Raw genomic sequence first — 18,639 nt, 5'->3', positions numbered from 1 at the left:
TCCAGCTCTGCTGCAGTGCTTGGTAGTGTCAGCCATCTTCCTTGACGTTTGGACGTCACATGACCCGGGACGCAGGCCCTGGTCATATGACGTCAGGGACCTCATAGTAGTAGGCCCGAAGCCTGCCAGGAGGTAAGTAACACCGTTTTTTATGTTTGCTTACCTCTCCCGAGCCTCCGATCATTATATTTGGGGTCTGAAAAGACCCCCGAGTATAATAATAGTGTTTGTGGGGCCCATAGAGTCACTTATCGATCCTGGCCCTGTCAGGATCGGTAAATAAATAGGGCCCGTTACTGGCTGGAGTAACTCCAGCCGTTAACGGCCTATTAAGAAAAAAAAAGCAGCGGTAGTGGCTGTCACTGGACCCCTAATGTACCAGGCCCTGTGGCAGCTGCTACCCCTGCTACCCTGGTAGTTACGTCACTGATTGGCCATCAATATTAGATTTGTGGGGGTCTTGGGTGAACTGCTGCAAATATTGCTCAAATTCATGAATGTGTTTATGACTACTGGTCTCTAGGGATATTTTATAGCTAACACTACATATCAGCTTTCATGTGATACCAGAACAATTTTTCTAGGTTTTATAAAACTGGAGATACAGTGACCATTCCCCGTTTGGCAACTGCTATATACAATGGCAATACAGATGTTCCTAGTAACAACTCAGTTTAGAGGGTTGCCTGGGAGTATTTTAGTGCCTGTTTTCTATTAAAATGAAGTTAGATAGGTTAACTAACTGAATTACAATTACAACTGAATAGTAATAAAATGGGAGTTACACTTTAAGTTGATAAAACATAATTTTTTTTTGTAAATCTGTTATTGCCGTAATCATATAAGTAACATGTCATTTTGGCTGTACAGTGACCACACACCACAACTAGAGATGAGCGAGTACTATTCAAAACTCCCGTTTTGAATAGCACGCACCCATAGGAATGAATGGCCGTTATTCAAAACTGCCAGACCTCCTTAGAGAAATTAGACAGATTACTGGGTGCACATCCCCGAGTCCTAAGAGATGTGAGTAATGTAATAGACCCTTATTTCTAATATGCAATGATTCTATAAACCACATCTGTGCTACAAGATTAGAGCAAAGAAAAAGTTGTTTCAAGGATTTCTAAAGAGATGCTATCCTGGAGTGTTTAAAGGAAAATACATGTATGACTTCATATCAGCATTGGTTTATGAAGGATCGATCCTTCCAAGCTACTCTAGACCTGGTGAGACTGTGAATGATGATATCTAGATTTGTAGAACGCCCACGATCATATAAAAGGTTGACTGGGGGAAAATGTCAGCGGGTAAGCGGCTGGCTCAATGATAGAAAACAAAGGTGGATTATCAATGGCACATACTAAGACCTGGTTGGTGTTACTGCTGTTTCCACAGGAGTCAGTATTGGGTTTATATAGTAAAATATCACATTTTGCAGGTGATACTAAACTGTATAAGGTGATAAACACAATAATGCCTGTAGCAAGCAGGGGCAACCAGTTGCTTCTTAGGTAAGTAGATCATGGGGTGCATCAAAAGGGGCATGGATGCACATGGGGTGAACATAGCTGTCACTTCACAAATCACTAGTCAGACTGCACATGGAATATTGTGTACAGGTGGGCACTAGAAAGACATAACTGAGCATCAGCGGCTTCAAGGTGGGAAACCAAAGTAATGAATGGAACGAGTAAGATTATCAAAACTAGGGTGATTTATTTTTGAAAAAAAAAAAAAGAGGGCTGAGAAGACGTAACAACTATATATACATATATCCAACATAGAGATGTCTGGATTAGATATTCGATATTCGTTTCGAATAGCCCCTCAATATTCGACTATTTGAACGAATATCGATCCCCATTATAGTCTATGTGGAAAAATGCTTCATTTCAAGGGAAGCCACTCCAACTCAGGAGAGTCACCAAGTCCACTATGACACCTCAGCAAATTAGGACAACACCTCTGGAATGCAACTGGGACAGCAGGGGAAGCATGTCTGGGGGCATCTAACATGCCCAAGTCCCTGTATTACGCCACTAATATTGCGATAATAAGAGTTGAGCGGGAGCTGACTTTTTCCCATAGGAATGCATTGACCAGCGTTGATTGGCCGAATGCCATATAGAGTACAGCATTCGGCCAATCAATGCTGTTTCTGTCGTAGGCTCGTATGTGAGGTGGCAGAGTCTAAGATCGGTCCATAGCAGTCTGAATTGTGGTCCCATATCAGGTATAGCAGAGTTGACACAGCTCTGCTACACCTGAGATGCAGCAGAGCTGACTGTGTGCTGAACCCTGCTGCATCTCAGATGTAGCAGAGCTGACTGTGCACTGAACCCTGCTACATCTGAGATGCTGTACATTGTGTGGCATTCGGCCAATCAACGCTGGTCAATGCATTCCTATGAGAAAAAAAAGTCAGCTCCCGCATAATGCAAGCTGACAGGGATTCCGACAAGATAGAGCCCCAAAGAGCTGTGTGAGTGACATTCCCACCTAAATAAAGGTAATCCCTAGCTATCCCTGCCTGTACATCTATCCCTGTCTCACAGTCACATAGTTCACAGTCTCATATGATCTGAAGTCCACTGTTCGTATAAATTGGAGGTCACATGATTTAGCCAGCCAATTACTTTTTCCGATTTTTTTTCGATGCCTACATTGTCGTAGTGCCTGTCCCACCTCCCCTGCACAGTTATTGGTGCAACCATACAAATTTTTAGTGCACTTGCTGCGTGGTATTCGATTGGAATCAAATATCTCGGGCAGCCTGATATTCAATTGAATACCAATTCGAACGCCGTTCGCTCATCTCTAGTCTGGATGCCTTTCCTGGGAGCAGCAATATCGTAGGATATAGTTATTATTAGCTTTTTGGTGTTGACGTGTTCATGCAGGGATTTAATAGATTTGGAGACGGGAACTCATTTTCCTCCTAAAATGTAGAAATGTAGCTTCTAGTTTGTGATTTTTTTTTTTCCTTACTCTGAATCAACATTGCAGGTATGAGAAGGTGAAAGGTAAAGTGCTGTAGTCCCGCTATATCTGCCCCAGATTCACGACTTATGTGTGGTCCAAGGCAGGTCTGGAGTAGGCCTCAGCCCCAGGTGCGGGTCCTGGGCTCATTACTGGGTCATAAAAGGCCGCAGAGCCTGCACTTCAGGGCAGATCCTGGGTGGAGAGGAAGTGACTGGGTCTATCCTGACACTGAGAGACTTGTGTACGGTACAGTGGGGTTTTTTTGTTTTTGCTTGACTTCATGTGGCTGGTAGTAAGCCACACGTACATTTTGTATTTTCTGTTTAGTTAGTGCTCAGACGAGCAGGAGTTTTGTTTGAGATTATTTTGCCTGAAGTTAAGGCTGTATTTTATTTTGCTAATTTTTGTGCCTGACATAAAGGTTTATTTATTTTTCTGTTTTTCTTAAATAAACCACTTTGCCGCAAGATTTGTGTCCCTGTCTCTGACTGGTTGGGTCTGTACCCCTGCTTCTACCAAGCTACCTTCCCCACACAGGATAATAGGCCTTACAAGCTAAGTTTCCAATCTGAATTTAGTGAATGCTGTAAAAAGTCTTATCTTTTAGGGGGTAGAATGTTTTGTTGGGGTGCATATATTGAGAAGAGCCCTTCCTAATTTACTAAATTTTGTTGTTAATCTCCGCGTAGACAGAGGGTTGAAGCTCTGACCCTGGGCAATGTATAACAAAACATACTTGAGTTCTTGGTTTGCTACAACTATTGTGTGATAGATATCTCATATTGTCAGTGGCAGAGGTTAAAGCACATAACCATCACTTACCTGCATGGATGGCACCAACCAATGAGACCCTAAAAACTGGGGAAAAAATTAGAGGAGACTGGCCATAAGAGAATTCTAATGTTTTGTTTTTGAATAGAAAATGTATGATAGACTGTGGAAAAGCCAAATTTATTGGAGAGCATTTGTGCAAAAACAATATGTGATGTCACAAAAACAGCACTGGCACTTGGGGATGTTATTAATGCCCCTTCATACATCATATTCAATACTTGTTGACAGAACAGCAGTAGAATACTAAGATAGAGCAATGATTTTATCTTCAGATATGAATGTTTTTGAGCCAAATTGGTCTCCAAAAATAAAATAAAAAAAACTAAGAAAATGTCAAGTAGAGGATTGTAGATTTTTGTTAACGATTAAAATACTAAGAGAAATAAATGCATTACTATAAATTTTAAATTGACACATATTAACATTGTTCTTCGCCCAAGGATTCCCGTATTTCTCCAAGGTCAACAGTTGTTGAAGATAGCACAGACTTCCTGATATTTCTGTTTACATCATCTGATATTTCCAGGGAGCTAGATATAGATTGGACAGGTCGCTCTTTTATGTACTTAAGGGCATTGTGATCTGAGAATGACTGTTCTTCTTGCAGAGCTTGCTCAAAAATCTTATGCTTGTGTCCAAACTCGATGACTGTTTTTGTATATGAATTCAGGGTGGTGACAGAGGCGGCCATGCAACACGTGAAGGAACACCAAGCAAGGCTGGAAAAGACAAAGAAAATGGTGAATGTAGAAAATGATCCATGTTCTAGATACATATAACTGTATATAAAACTTTATACATCAGTATATGGCATTCTTTCATCATTTGTGGATAAAGGATCCACGCACTTCGCGTTGACATTGTAACATACTACAGATGAATCTCTACAGGACCATGTTAGTGTCTTATACACATTACATATATTCAGTATGGTGCCCCCTAGTTAAAACTACTACTTTAGACTAAAGCTGCACGTGGCTTCCCATAGCAAAAAAGTAGTGTGGGAAAAACCACGGCAGCAACACATTCTGGTTCTTCCCGCGGCACTTTAGACAGAAAGTACACAAAGGTTTCCTCTGCAGACTTTCTGCTTCTATTATACCTATAGGAAAACCAGCAGTGTTTCCATAGGTATAATTGACATGCTGTGATTTCCAAAACCGTACCGGTTTTGGAAATCGTGGCGTGCCCGCACCAGTGTTTTTATTGCAAATTGGGCATAGGATCGCTGAATCCCATCCACTTTTCCCTGACTCTAAAATACTGCGATTTTCCCGCTGCAGGGAAAATCACAGCATTTACACCATGTGGAGCCCCAGCCTTAAGGGAGTTTATCACCCAGGGTCACACCTCTAATGAGGCAACGTGAGGCGACGGCCTCAGGCGGCACTATGGGGGGGTGGTGGCATAGAGGAGTGCTGGTCTGTGTGATTTGCTCCGGACCATTATTATATGCCGCCCCTCCTGATAGTGGCTGCACTGTTAAATAGATCAGCGTCTGCAAGACACCGATCTATTTAAAACTAATGCTGTGTTGCTATAGACACAGAAGACAGACAACTCGGCTTTTACGATCTGTGCCCCAGGTGAAGAGCTATTGGTGCCAGTACCATAGCTCTTCACCATCAGAAGGGCGTTCCTGACAGTCAGTCAGGAACGCCGTTCTTCACAGCAGAGCCTATAGCGCTGTACTGTGAGAGCGGGGAGGAAAGTCCCCCCAGTACTTGTCTATGGATGAGTACTATTAGGAGGGGAGGGGGCACCTTTCTGCAGTGGCGGATCCAGGTTTTGCGGGGCCCTGGGCAATTGACTTTGGCGGGGCCCTACTTACCGGGGGGGTCTCGCACTAACCTGTACCTCCCAACTGTTGAAGACTAGAAAGAGAGGTAATAAAATGTGCGGCGCGCGCAGCTCACTTTTATGTTGACTTCGCCCATTCTCATTCATTTTTCATGTGATTCCACACAGTATAATCCTCCTACAGACACCTGTAAATTATATGTCCCCCTCCATTTCTCCCCCATTTTCATATACACCCTTCATCTACCCCTAGTTTCATGCCCCCCCTCTATTTCTGTCCCCAGTTTCATGCCATTCTACCCCTTTATCTGCCCACAGTTTCATGTCCCCCCGTCTCTGCCCCAGTGTCATGCCGTTCTCCCCCCTTCATCTGCCCCAGTGTCATGCCATTCTCCCACCCTTCATCTGCCCCAATGTCATGCCATTCTCCCCCCACTTCATCTGCCCCAGTGTCATGCCATTCTCCCCCCTTCATCTGCCCCAGTATCATGCCGTTCTCCCCCCATCTGCTCCAGTGTCATGCCGTTCTCCCCCCCCTCTCATCTGCCCCCAGTTTCATGGGCCCCTACATTATTTTCCACCTAAATGTTTAACACACACAAAAAAAACACACTCACCTTCCCTCGCTCCCCCGCAGCTCTCTCCCTCATACACATATTGTAGGCACAATGTGACATCATCACATCGCGGCTACAAATGCCGGAGCTCAGCGTTAAAGCAGGAGCTGACAGCTCCTGCTTTAAACGCCTATGTATTCAGCTCATCGGCGTCCGTAGGTTGCTCGGCTCACCTGGCCCTTGATCTGCCCCTGCCTTTCTGTCGTCCGCCTCAGGCAGCACAAGAGCTAGGTTCACCACTGCTATCACCAGGGTGAAGCATATTCAGCAACACAGTTAGATCAGGCTCACCTGATTGTAATGCTTTTTCCCATGAACATATGTGCCTCCATTGCAGAGAAAGAAACGTATTTCAGAATATGCAAATGAGCAGTACAGAACAACAGTTTGGCTCTGCTACTCCAGACTACTACACCCCAAAGTATTCTAATATGCCCTCCTTCCCCCCTCTTTTCTTTGTGTGACAAGACTAGACTTAGCTCCCTGGCCATGTCATTCATAGAAGGTTGGGGTGAAGGAGAACATTCTTGGGCAGGGTGAGGCATAGCAGTTTGGAGTGATGGAGCGGCCAATGGTGTTCTAGATTCCTCATCTCATTATTCTAAAATACATGAATATCTTTGCATTAATTTCATGGGGAAAAGGGGGCTACATTCCGTTAACCCTGACCTAACTGTGTTACTGCTTTAATATACTTCACTGGTAAAGGGCTATGGACCCACGTAGTGAGCCGCAGCCAAAAAGCACTATGGAAAAGAATGCAGCGGAAATGCATTACTTTTTTTCGTCAGCGCTTTCACACAGTAAGTCTGTAGAGTTTTCTCTGTGAACTTTCTGTTCCTATTATAACTGTACCTATACATGCCGTGATTTACAAAAACGCAACGGTTTTTGAAATCGCATCATTTCCGTTACGGGTATTTTACTAAACTGTTCCAAATACTAAAACTACTAAATCGGTTCCCATGTGGACTTTCACAAAGTTTGTCTCACGAAGCCCTGTAATGTGATTTAAATTTCCAATACAGTTCCATATAACCTCCATTTGCCTAAGTTACAATCCCCTGATAATTAAAAGATAAAACATCCAATGGACTTTATTTCTATGAAAATTAACTTGTAATGCTTTCTAAAGCGTTGTGAAGATTACTGAAGGCGCACTAGCAGAAGTCATCTACAATGTAGGCGAAAATTAGGGACCTTTTTTTTCTCTCCCTGTTTTGCTAATTTGTATGCTTCTAGAAAATGTTATGTTTCAGTCAATGCAAATATTTGATATCAGTTGAAAGAGACTTTAATGCTGAATTCAATACAAAACTGTCAAATGTCTACATTAGAAAAAAGTTATGCTGCGAACATTGTAATCATGCTCAATTTACGTTACAATCTACACTACAGTACAATAATTGCCTTTTATTTGATGGATGCCTCATTCAAGGTTATTTCAAATGGTGCCACAAATCTACTGTCAGGTTCAGGGCTGTATACATCATGTTTCCAGTTGGGGAAAGTTGGTTTATTGTTTGTTGTGTAGAAGAAAGAAGTGATCGTGTACTGAAGCTTAACTGGAGATGACGGGAATATTTTTAGTAAATAGCAAATAAAGATAAGAAGCAAAGACAAAGCGCCAGAGGGAAGATGATCGGACGCCTACAAAAAGAAGATTGTTGTATTGTTTGCGAGACATGTTGGTGAGACAGTGATGAAATCTGGAGTACAAAGATGTTCTTTACATTATAAGCAGGAAAAATGGTAATAAAAGGTACATGGAATTAGTGCCCCTGCATGACTAGCGCTTCATTCACTTCTTTGGGGCTGTTGGCGAATAGAGGACCATTCACACAAAAATGCACTGACCCTTCATTCACAAGAAGGCTTTAGGGGGACTTTTGGTCCCCCAGCGGTCAGACCCCAACGTTGTGAAATTTATCGCCTATCCTGTTGCCTTTAATGGAATAACCAAATACCAAAGAATTAAAAAGGTGTATCAACGACAGAAATGTTTTATCAAACTGAGTGCAGCTGGTGTTTGTCATTACCAAACCAGTAAGTAGTAGAGTATCAGATCTTGGGCTAAAGCCCCTTGCAGATGACTGTATGCTATACGCTGTTCAGTGTGCTATCCAGATAATACACTGACTCATTCATTACTTTGGGCCTGTGTGCATGAGTGTGAATTACACGGTCCAATGTGCAGGCAACAGTCCAGGCCGCAAAATATGGAACAGGTCCTATATCTGTCTGATTTTGAGGCCATGCTTCCATGGTCCCAATTCATTGAATCACATCTGTGTGTCTTCTGTGCACCGGTTGTGCCATTCATTCACGTCTGACGGTCATGTGTAACTAGGCTAACACTGTGAAAAGAAAATGCTTTGGCTCTTTCTTAAGTAAAGAAAAACTTGGACCCACAGAGGGTCAGGTAAGTATATACCCCAGATCAACTGAATAATTAGCAAGATAGTTGTTTATATCCAAAATACAAAAGCTTATTATTCAGCATTAGTTTCAATGTATTCAGCATTGTATCACATTGAAACCAATAGGGAAAAAAGCAGCCCATTCATATCTATGGGAAGTGCTCGTATGCCGGCTCCCATTGAAATGAATGGGATATGCTTTGTACGCGCTGATTCTGAACGTGTTTTACGTTCAGAATCAGCTCAGCGTATACTTAGTATGAATGCATCCTGAGGGTGCAAATCTACACTATAGTGAGGCTACCAAACAAGGGAGAGGCGACTCCCTATATGTCTATGTATAGCATTGTAGATGGTATGGAGATAATAGATATATGTGTAGGACCTAGCTAGTCCATGTATCCAACCAGTAATGTGACATAAATAACCTTACCGATAGTGTGGAGGTGGCTAAGAGCTGGTGGTGAGGCAGTAAGCAGGGACACAGACCCGACGTACATTTCGGCGCAAGCCTCCATACAACAGACATCTTCCATAAGACACAATGAATCCTGGCCACTCATCTGCTGGGTAGATGCTAAATCCGAGTGTGCCAAAGGACCTCTGATGACGTCATGGCCATGTGATCAACTGTGGTGTGGGCGGAGCTATGAGGATTTAGACTCAACCTTATCCACAGATGTTACATACCAGTGGCTACAGGACCTTTGATGACATCACAGTCACGTGACCTCATGACAAGCCAATCACAGAGCAGTAGCACTAAAGGACCTCCCCCTTCCAGGTCCTTCCAGTTTTGTGCTCCGTGGACCCTGACTCGTGTATAAGCCGAGGAGAGCTTTATCAGCATGAATATATATATATATATATATATATATATATATATATACATATATATATATACTCGAGTATATACGGTAACTGGATACTCATATAAGGAAAACATTGTATTCTGTTTCATTTTACATTTTTTAAGGGAATTTAAAAGAAAACTATAAAAAAAAAAAAATGACATGATGTTACGGTAGCAGAAGATTTGATGTTACACAGTTCGCTAAGAACAATTTCCTATAACAAATGTATTTTTATATAAATATAGATTGCGACATATTGTACATTGAAAAAAGACACAGGTCCATCAAGTTCAACCTATTACATTTTCCTATACGCCTCCTCTAAAAAAACAAAGCCAACTTCTCAGAACAGTTCACTGTTACAGCAGAACAGGTTTATTTCACTTGTATAGTTGCATAGTTATAGAGATTGAAAAAGACAGGTCCATGAAGTTCAGCCTATAGTTTAGACTGTATATACGGTACTAGAATTACGTTTCCTCCATATGCTTTCCCTTTGATGTTATATTTTATAGTCCATTGTAACAACAGCTCAGTCTGCTCTAGTAGGTGTATTCAACATGTATTCACACAAAGGAAATGTTGTCTGAGATCCAACTATTTTTGGAGGAAGGGGACTGAAATGCATTAAATATGCCCCCCTTTTTTTCTCTGTCATTTTATGTAGTACGATATATGGGGTCCAGTGGCATAACTAGGAATGGCTGGGCCCCAAGGTGAACACTTGACATGCTCCCCCCACCCGACTGACCCAATCCCTCCGCCCATGCACAAACCGCATTCCTACACACACTGATATGATAGCAGTATTTATGGGGTTCAAGGGTCCGCAGTCTTATTTACTGATCCCCTCTCCTGATCACAGCCGCCCCTGCAGAAGAGGAAGCGTAGGCGGCTGAGAGCAGGAACGAGGATCGGAGTGGAGTGGACTCCAGGGAAATGGGGGAGTCTTCCCCAATGTAAAATCTGTAATAGGGCCCATACTTACCTTGTGACATTTAGAATAGTTGTATATATTATGAAGCAAAGGGACCTTTGAGGTCCTCTCAGGGTCAAAGTCTGCTTCTGCTGCACCTCCTATGGTTACGTCCCTGCCAGCGGGTATGGGTTTGATTTTATAGAAGACAAAGATATGAGATATCACTTAACTATGTGTTATCCCCCCAAGCAAAAGGCACAGGAGAGACTCCAAGCCTAACATTGGGCTGGCTGAGAAGTGCATATACACTATGATCACTTTGTGAAATCGGAATTTGATATAAAATACAGGAGAAAAAAATAGTTTTGCTTTGGATAAAACATATTTGTCCAGAGACTGGTGGCATTTCAGCTCAAATTGGAACATAATGCAGCCGGAAAATATGATTGATATCTCCACTTTATGATATTGTATATATGATTAGTCCTACAAAGGCCGTGCAGGGGGAATATTCTGGACCGCATCAGAGCTACTTAGTTTGGTTTATTTTAAATGATATGAATTTAGCATTTTTTGTTATATTTTCTGCTTTGAGGCTAAGACCCCATATAGCGGGCCATAGCTAATGCGGGAAACAGCATGACGGAAATGCATCACAGTTTTTCCCACAGCACTTTTCAAAAAAAAATTGCAGATTTTTCCTCTTCCATAGGTATAATTGACATGTGAATTTCTGCTATGGATTTTTTGCTGCAGAGTGAGGATGGGGTTAGCCAGAATACCATCCACTTTTCAGGATTGTAAAACATTGTGGCCAGGTTGTGGCGTTTACACTACATGGGGCGCCGACCTTACGTGTAATATTATAGAATAACTGCAGGCTATCAGGCAATGTACCTAGAATATCAGGAACAAATGCCTAAAGGGTACTGTGGAAAATGAGGTGAAGACTGGTTCTTGTAAGAGAACTCTTCCCAGAATGGCTTCCTTATAAGATTCTCCTTGACATATTCATAGTCTCTGGCAGGGACTGATGTGGTAGGGATCTAGGAAGTAGGTCAATTGGACAATCAAAAGTCATCCGAGAAGCAGAGTCGCCCTCATTCTAGATGAACATGTTTGCAAATATGGAAGGAAAGTTTGGTAAAGCTGAAGACGCCGATGCTGGACTATGTATGGTCAAACAGTGGAAATGACATTCAGTTTCCCATTTCACTTGATAACAGGAAGTTTGCAGTTTTAAGTGGATTGCACAGTGAGCGAGTCTTGCATAGCAAGATATAAAAAGTAGTTGTAATTGAAGGACTCAGGGCTGCAAGTCAAGGTGAAGGCTCAGCCAAAATGTCCAGATGTGCATAAATAGTGTTCATATACTGTAGCAATAGATCCTGATAGCTACAGTGACTAGTATGCTGTTTGTACAGTGGATGTCAGGGGTATCCATGGCCCGAACAAATTGTAATGCAGCAAGAGCGGACCCATTGTGTCATTCAATGAAGGCACTTAGGCCTCCTCCTCAGAGCAGTGTCTAAGGGGTCCATCGGTTTTCATCCTTTAATAGTGGGTCTATTAAGCAGGTTAAGAGATGCTAGTGCAGGATAAAGGAACTGCGGTCACAGCAAGCAGAGTTCATTAAATATAGTATGCAGGCAATTGATCAGAACAGGCAGAGCGTGATCATAGTCCAGTAAACAAGCCAAGGTCATGCACAGATAGTCAAGAAACAGCAGCAGTGAAACAGCTTTACAGGAAAAGGCTAGCTAGGAACCTTTCTGCTAAGTCACCCGTCTGCAGGGAAAGATACCTTTAATAGCAAACTTGTGCAAGGGAACAGGCAGAAGAAGACCATCACATGCATCCTATGGTCAGGGACAGCACCCACAGCCTGAGAGAGTAGTGTGGCAGGCAGGGGGAGGAAGCTACCAACTGTGGCTGTGTGGACTCAGTCTTATGGTTTTGTGCAGATTTTTGTGCAACCTGTTATACTTCCAGTAAAGCTATATAAGCTAAAGCAATATTTTGGAAATGAGTTATCTTTTACTGTCCCTACAGATGGTATTGGACACGGTCGCTTTGCTTACATTTTGGTTCCTATCTTTTGATTCCTATGGTACACCAGCATCATTTGAAACATCCATCCCTCATATAGAGGGGTACATTCCTAATTTGAAAAAAAATGTTAATTGTACTTGCCTAGTTTAACCGTATAATATTAGCGCAATATGCCACAAAACCAAAGTCAGAATTACTAAGATACCCCAAACCATTCCTGACCTATTTCCTATAATGGTAACATATGCCATATTTTTTGAATCTGGATGAGAATAGGCTTAATACTTAAGGCCGGGGACTCACAATAACGTGCAAGATATCAACTAGCTTCAGAGAGAATCACAAATACATTCAAATTCATGAACATAGAAGGAAAAGTACCCTATGTTTAAGGACTGTGCAGAAATTTATGGACAAATGGCAAATTTCCCAAGACCTGGTGTATGATCGGTATAAATGTAAGTCACAGGCTACATTGTTGCCTGTAAGATAATTTTCTCTGTCTGAAAACTTTGATAGTATTTTTATTTACAATCATAATCTGATCTGTGCCAAGATCGTCCCAATATGTTATAGGTGGACACAAAGATCACAAGAAGAAGTTCCATTTTTTTTTTGCTAAGTAAAAAAAAACAATTAAAATTGTAAGCCGATGGCTGGTCAGATAATGGAGGGGGGTGTACATCTCACCCAGACTACTCAGGTGGGTGAGATGAGAAAACGCCAGAAAGACTGGTTCTCAGCAGATACTTTAGTCTGCTGGGTGTTATTTCAAAGTTCTGTTTATTGGGCTGCATTTTTTAGGAATGGCAGATAGGTTGGCAGTGGGACCTGTCATTCCACCCCCCTCCAGTCCACACTTTCTACTTTATTTTACTGGCTTTTGGATTTCTGTTATTCTAGGTAGAGGTAACCTATTCTATGTTTAGTTAGAGCCTAGCCGGGCAGGGATTTATTTTTGTATTGTTTCCTTTTGTTGCTGCACTATATTTTTGAGTGAAAATAAAACTCTACCTTTGTTTTGGACTAAAGAAAGTGGATTTTTGTGTCTATGCCACCCCACCTAGCAGCCCCAGACCCTGAAAATATATTAATCATATTGCACTATATAAACAACAGAAAATAGTAAATAATATGCACATTTGGAATGTCTGCAAATACAGTGATCGGGAAATGACATAAAAGTGCCAACATTTTCAGCAAAATCTATGTTTGTAGCCTATGTCTTCAATTTCCATGTTTGCAGAAAATGTGTTGAGACAAATGACCTATTTTAATTACAAGCTGATGTCTCTCCTGTCATTACCTTATCTTGTTTTCATTCTCTGGGTCTGCTTGGGGACCGAAGAATGGTAACCTAATCTGCTTGATGGGGTCCGCCAAGGTTCCTCCAGAAAAATGCAGAGAGAAAAGCCCTGCTTTCATTTTTCAAGCGGATTTGGGAAAGGAAACCCCAAACGTGAAGCTTGTAGGCATCTAGCCTTATGATAGTTGTGCTTACTATTCTTATTTTTCATTCCCGATCCATGCTTACCTTCTATCATCTATAGCGGAGTAGGAAACCTTTGGCACTCCAGCTGTTGTAAAACTACAACTCCCAGCATGCACATTTCTCTGCTGTTCTTAGAACTCTCATGGAAGTGAATGGAGCATGTTGGGCATTGTAGTTTCATAGCAGATGGAGAGCTAAGGGTTGCTGACTCCTGATCTACAGTAACCTCTAACTGCCCCATACCTCTGAGTTTCTCCTTTGTTTGCCACTCCTCATTGCTGCCCCTATGCCTTGTTTCCACACATTTGCACCCATGATGCATGAGGGCAGCACAAATTCTTGGCAAAATGTGTCAACTTTCCATTTATTTAGAACTTTTAACAACTTCTAATGGAGTTCTCAATTCCTTAAATATTTCTATTGCAATATTTGGAAAGGGTTAATGAATTAGAGGATATTTTTCCATTAAAAGTTACAGTTTGAAACCAATTATTCATGTATAAAGATATCTAAGTATTTTAAAGCTGCATATCTACAGTAATACAGTCCCATCTTCCAGTACTCCACCATTTTAGCCCATTATCAGTGACATTATTGCACTTGGAACCATTTCATAGAGATCTGAGCCACAGTCATTAACTCCTAGAAGCCCATAAAAGTAGCTATTGCTCTGATTTCTTTAATGTTATGAAGTCTTTATGTGAACACATCAATAGATCTATAATCATGAAACTTTTAATACCGGCAATAAGCATTTACTTAAAACTCCACCGGCTGGCAGATGTATGTGGCAGCGCTAATGTAGGTCACGTAGGTATGTTTCAGTATAAAATCTTTGCAATAATATTCACCAAACTGCACTTCTACATACCAGAAAGACCACCCATAATCCCATGAATGGGGTCTCCAATCTTCAGGGCCTAAACTCACAGTAACTTGAAGGACTTGAGTGTACATCATGTGAGCCACCATACCAAGAAGTCCTTTAAGAGAGAGAGAGAATAACAGATATTATACATTGGATTAAATTGTGCTCCTATAATAGGATACGTATATTTCACAAGATCATATTGATGTGATAAGACAGGGTTAGTGTCTTACTGATCAATCCATATGTACGTTGTATTTCGATATACTAAGGGCCCCTTCACACGGCGTAAGCGCTCGGCTCATTCCGAGCCGTACACGCGAGCGCTTCTAAACACTTCCCATTCACTTCAATGGGAGCGCGTGTAAAGCCGGCTTTACGAGCGCTCCCATTGAAGTGAATGGGAAGTGTGTAGAAGCGCTTGTGTGTACGGCTCGGAATGAGCCGAGCGCTTACGCCGTGTGAAGGGGCCCTAAGACTGGTCTATATTGCTCAGTAGATAAGAGTTTATACAAATTCCTGTACCATAAGGGGTCATGTTATAAGCTGACCAGCTCAGGCCATAAGTTCAGCCCCTCACACTCCACAAAGGTACTATAAAAAACCATATACCTATTGTTTTATGTTAGCTTCAGCTGGAGCCATGGCATGTCCAACACCTCTAGAAGTCATCTTACGATGGGTATATACCAGTGCATGATATATAATGAGGCTCCCCATCCAGTGAACTATTACATCATTTGTAACCACAGCTAAGTATCATCTCTTTTAATTTATTAAGCACTTATTATTTTATTCTGATGTAATGTTAGTCATTCTTTGAGCATCTTTGAGTAAACTTGTCAGAAAAAACCTGTTTGCCTAGAGTTCAAAATAAAAGAGGAACAGAAATATCCATGGAGTCTTATTTTTTTAACTATTGTTGACACTTTCTATATATAATATCATATTAGGAACATTTTTGCTATCAAGGTTGATCAAATATTTATAAAGCAGAACAAAATGTCCTTTCATTTTTTTCCAAGGACAATAAAAAAAGTTGAACTGGCTTTGTTAATAAAAAAAAATATAACAAGTATGAAAAAAAACAAGTATGGATGGTCTGCTCGTGCAAGTCCCTGTCCATATTCCGTATTAGAGGATTGACCCATTGGTAAACATTGTATTTTATTTTTGCGGTTTTTATGCGTTTGTCTTATGTTATTTGTCGTTTGTTGGCACGTTCATTCCATGGACTTTTAAAGATGAAATAAAGGTTACATTTTAACCAGATCAAGGTGCTGCGGACCATTTGTACAGATTATCTTCTATGGAAACTGTTCTCTAAAGTCCGGGAACTTGTAGGTCGTGCACCCTTTCTGGTCTGGTTCTCATGGTGAGTGGCAGTGTGCATATACTCTATTTTTTTGTATAAAACATTGTATTTGCCTGGATTGAGTACATCTGTAAGACGGTGGATTCATTTTTTTCCACTGAACTGAATTCCTCCATGGGAATAAACTATTATAATAAAACTTCACTTTTATTGTTTACTTCATTAAAAGGACGCCAAAAAAAGTTAAAAACATCCATCGCCACATTAAACATTCACTTATAGTGAGAAAAATGTTAAAGGGGAGGAGCCCTAACAGGGAACTATTTCATCTGTCACCTCCCTAATGATGTAATTCAAGAGTGGTCATACACACAAAGCAATGCCACAACGGGATCCGTATAACGGCTCCACAGCAGACTCCTCCACCCCTCCGAGGCTACTGGCCTAACGCCACACCAACAGAGAGAGGAGGTAGGATGACCAGATCCCCGTTCAGACATGCCACTGTAAATGACTCACATATATATGACTAACCCTACACGTTTCATCTTATAGATATAAAGACTCATCAGGGGTCTACAGATATATATGTATGTATATACATATACATCCACACACACAAATACAGTATGTGGGTTTTCTATAGGAATGTAGGTAAACATACTGAGTTATCTTAAGAATAAGAGCGTCTTCAGCCCTGATACATCTGTTCTTTTTATGGTTGATAGAAGAAGCAGAGAACTCTGCAGTTTAATGTCCTGCAAATTATTCCGTGAGTTTGAATGATTCCTCCCCAATCTTTGCAGTCTAAATGCCTCCAGAACACAAGCATGCCGCACTGTAAATCTTTGTTTTTTTCACCTTTTCTTCTAACTTTAAGCACACTTATGACAATGGCAGCTTCAATAAATGTTTTTCATTGTGCCTTAGCCTTTTGTATGTCATAAATAAGTTTCAGAACCTGCTATCTAATAATCAATAAAGCAAGAGTTGAAGGCAATTTTCAACCTTCAGATTTACAGTCTTGTTGATACCCTGCAGCGATTTTACTAAATATGTTGCTTTTCCTTTCTAACTTTATGAGCCTTGTCTTTATATGACCAGACACAATTGTTTATTTCCTTGGGATAAAACACAAGCTGCTTTGAGGAGGTAACTGCTTCTTATACAGGGAACACAATATGGCTGTGCGATATTCAAGAGCGCTGACTCCTGACGGTATAACACCACTGGAAAGAAGATCCGACCCTTAGAGGTGTACAAACTAATGGGTCAAAAAAGTGGAAAAGTGGTCTAAGGTTAGTTATTATAGGTAGGGGGTTATGTTTTGCTGTTACACACTGTTCAATAAACTTTTCTTAAATCTTTAGTATGAGTTAATATCAGAAATCTTATAAAATATCAGAAAAATTGCTATCTGTGGCAGCATTGAGCAGGGTGCTGATTTTTTTCCGCGTCTTAATATGATCAGTGCATCCCATTGTTTTCATTTGGGGTGAAATCTGCCACGGATTTGGGGGCAGAATCCACACCTAAATCCACGGCACATTCCTACACGTGAACGTACCCTAAAAGTTAGACCATGCAAACTTAGACTAGCGAAGCCGTGACTGCAAGACTAGCCTTTCTAGTGAAGCTATGCCCCTATTGCCATACAAGGCCTAAAATGTTGGGTTGCAAAAGCTTTTTCTACAGGCTATGGAGTCAGATGGAAAGGTTCTGCCTATTGTGGCTTAGCTATCACTAACTAAGCGAAATATTCAACCAAAAATGCAGAGAACTACAAACTAACTGTGAAACCAGCCGGAGTTCACTAGAGGCTGAGCGATTGCTATGTAATTTCTTTGCCCATTTTTGCATGGGCAACCCCTTTAATTCACATCAATACTGTTCAGTACTTTTCTGTAATGACCTACATGACACTTCTGATTGAGGCAGCAGATTCTATGGAAGACATCATAGCAGCTACTCTCTACCCACTGCCTCAGGGAAAACTGGGAATTAGAGATAAAGCCTGCAAAAGGGAAAATTCCATTGGGGGTATCGCCAATGGTGTGAGAGAACTCTCCAGCGATGCCTCTATCTTCGTCTGGAACGCCTCTCTCTGCGTCTTCTTCTGGCGCTGGCTTCAAACTTCTAGGCATGTGCAATCGGCTCTGCTGTCGGGCCTTGGGCAGAGCCAACTGCACATGCCGGCGGCCATTTTCCTGTGGCCGCTAACACAGTAAGCTGGTGTAAGCGGCCACAAGAAAATGGCCCTGGGCATGCGCAGTCAGCTCTACCTGAGGCCTGATGGAAGAGCCGACTGCGCATCCCTAGAAGTTTGAAACCCAGGACGGAGGAAGACGCAGAGAGAGGCGTTCCAGACGAAGATAGAGGCATCTCTGGAGAGTTCTCTCACAGCATTGGTGACACCCCCTGTGGTGTTTGAGCACTGGGGCCCGCTCCCAGTTCTGGGAGAGAACTCATTTGCATAAAGA

General features: G+C 41.6%; 1 protein-coding gene across 1 annotated transcript in view; it reads right to left on the bottom strand.

The window, feature by feature from the left end:
* Positions 1 to 3,920: 3,920 nt before the first annotated feature.
* GSG1L (GSG1 like) overlaps positions 3,921 to 18,639 on the bottom strand; it is a 105,527-nt gene continuing 90,808 nt past the window's right edge. The window contains exons 4-5 of the mRNA XM_075286013.1: positions 14,848 to 14,959; positions 3,921 to 4,541 (exon numbers count right to left, since the gene is read on the bottom strand). Of these exons, the coding sequence (XP_075142114.1) occupies positions 4,241 to 4,541; positions 14,848 to 14,959 (413 nt within the window). The 3' untranslated portion in view covers positions 3,921 to 4,240. The remainder of the gene's footprint in view (positions 4,542 to 14,847; positions 14,960 to 18,639) is intronic.

This window comes from Leptodactylus fuscus, chromosome 8 (genome assembly GCF_031893055.1).
Source record: "Leptodactylus fuscus isolate aLepFus1 chromosome 8, aLepFus1.hap2, whole genome shotgun sequence".
Classification (NCBI taxonomy): Eukaryota; Metazoa; Chordata; class Amphibia; order Anura; family Leptodactylidae; genus Leptodactylus; species Leptodactylus fuscus.
This window is presented reverse-complemented; position numbering and strand designations above follow the sequence as displayed.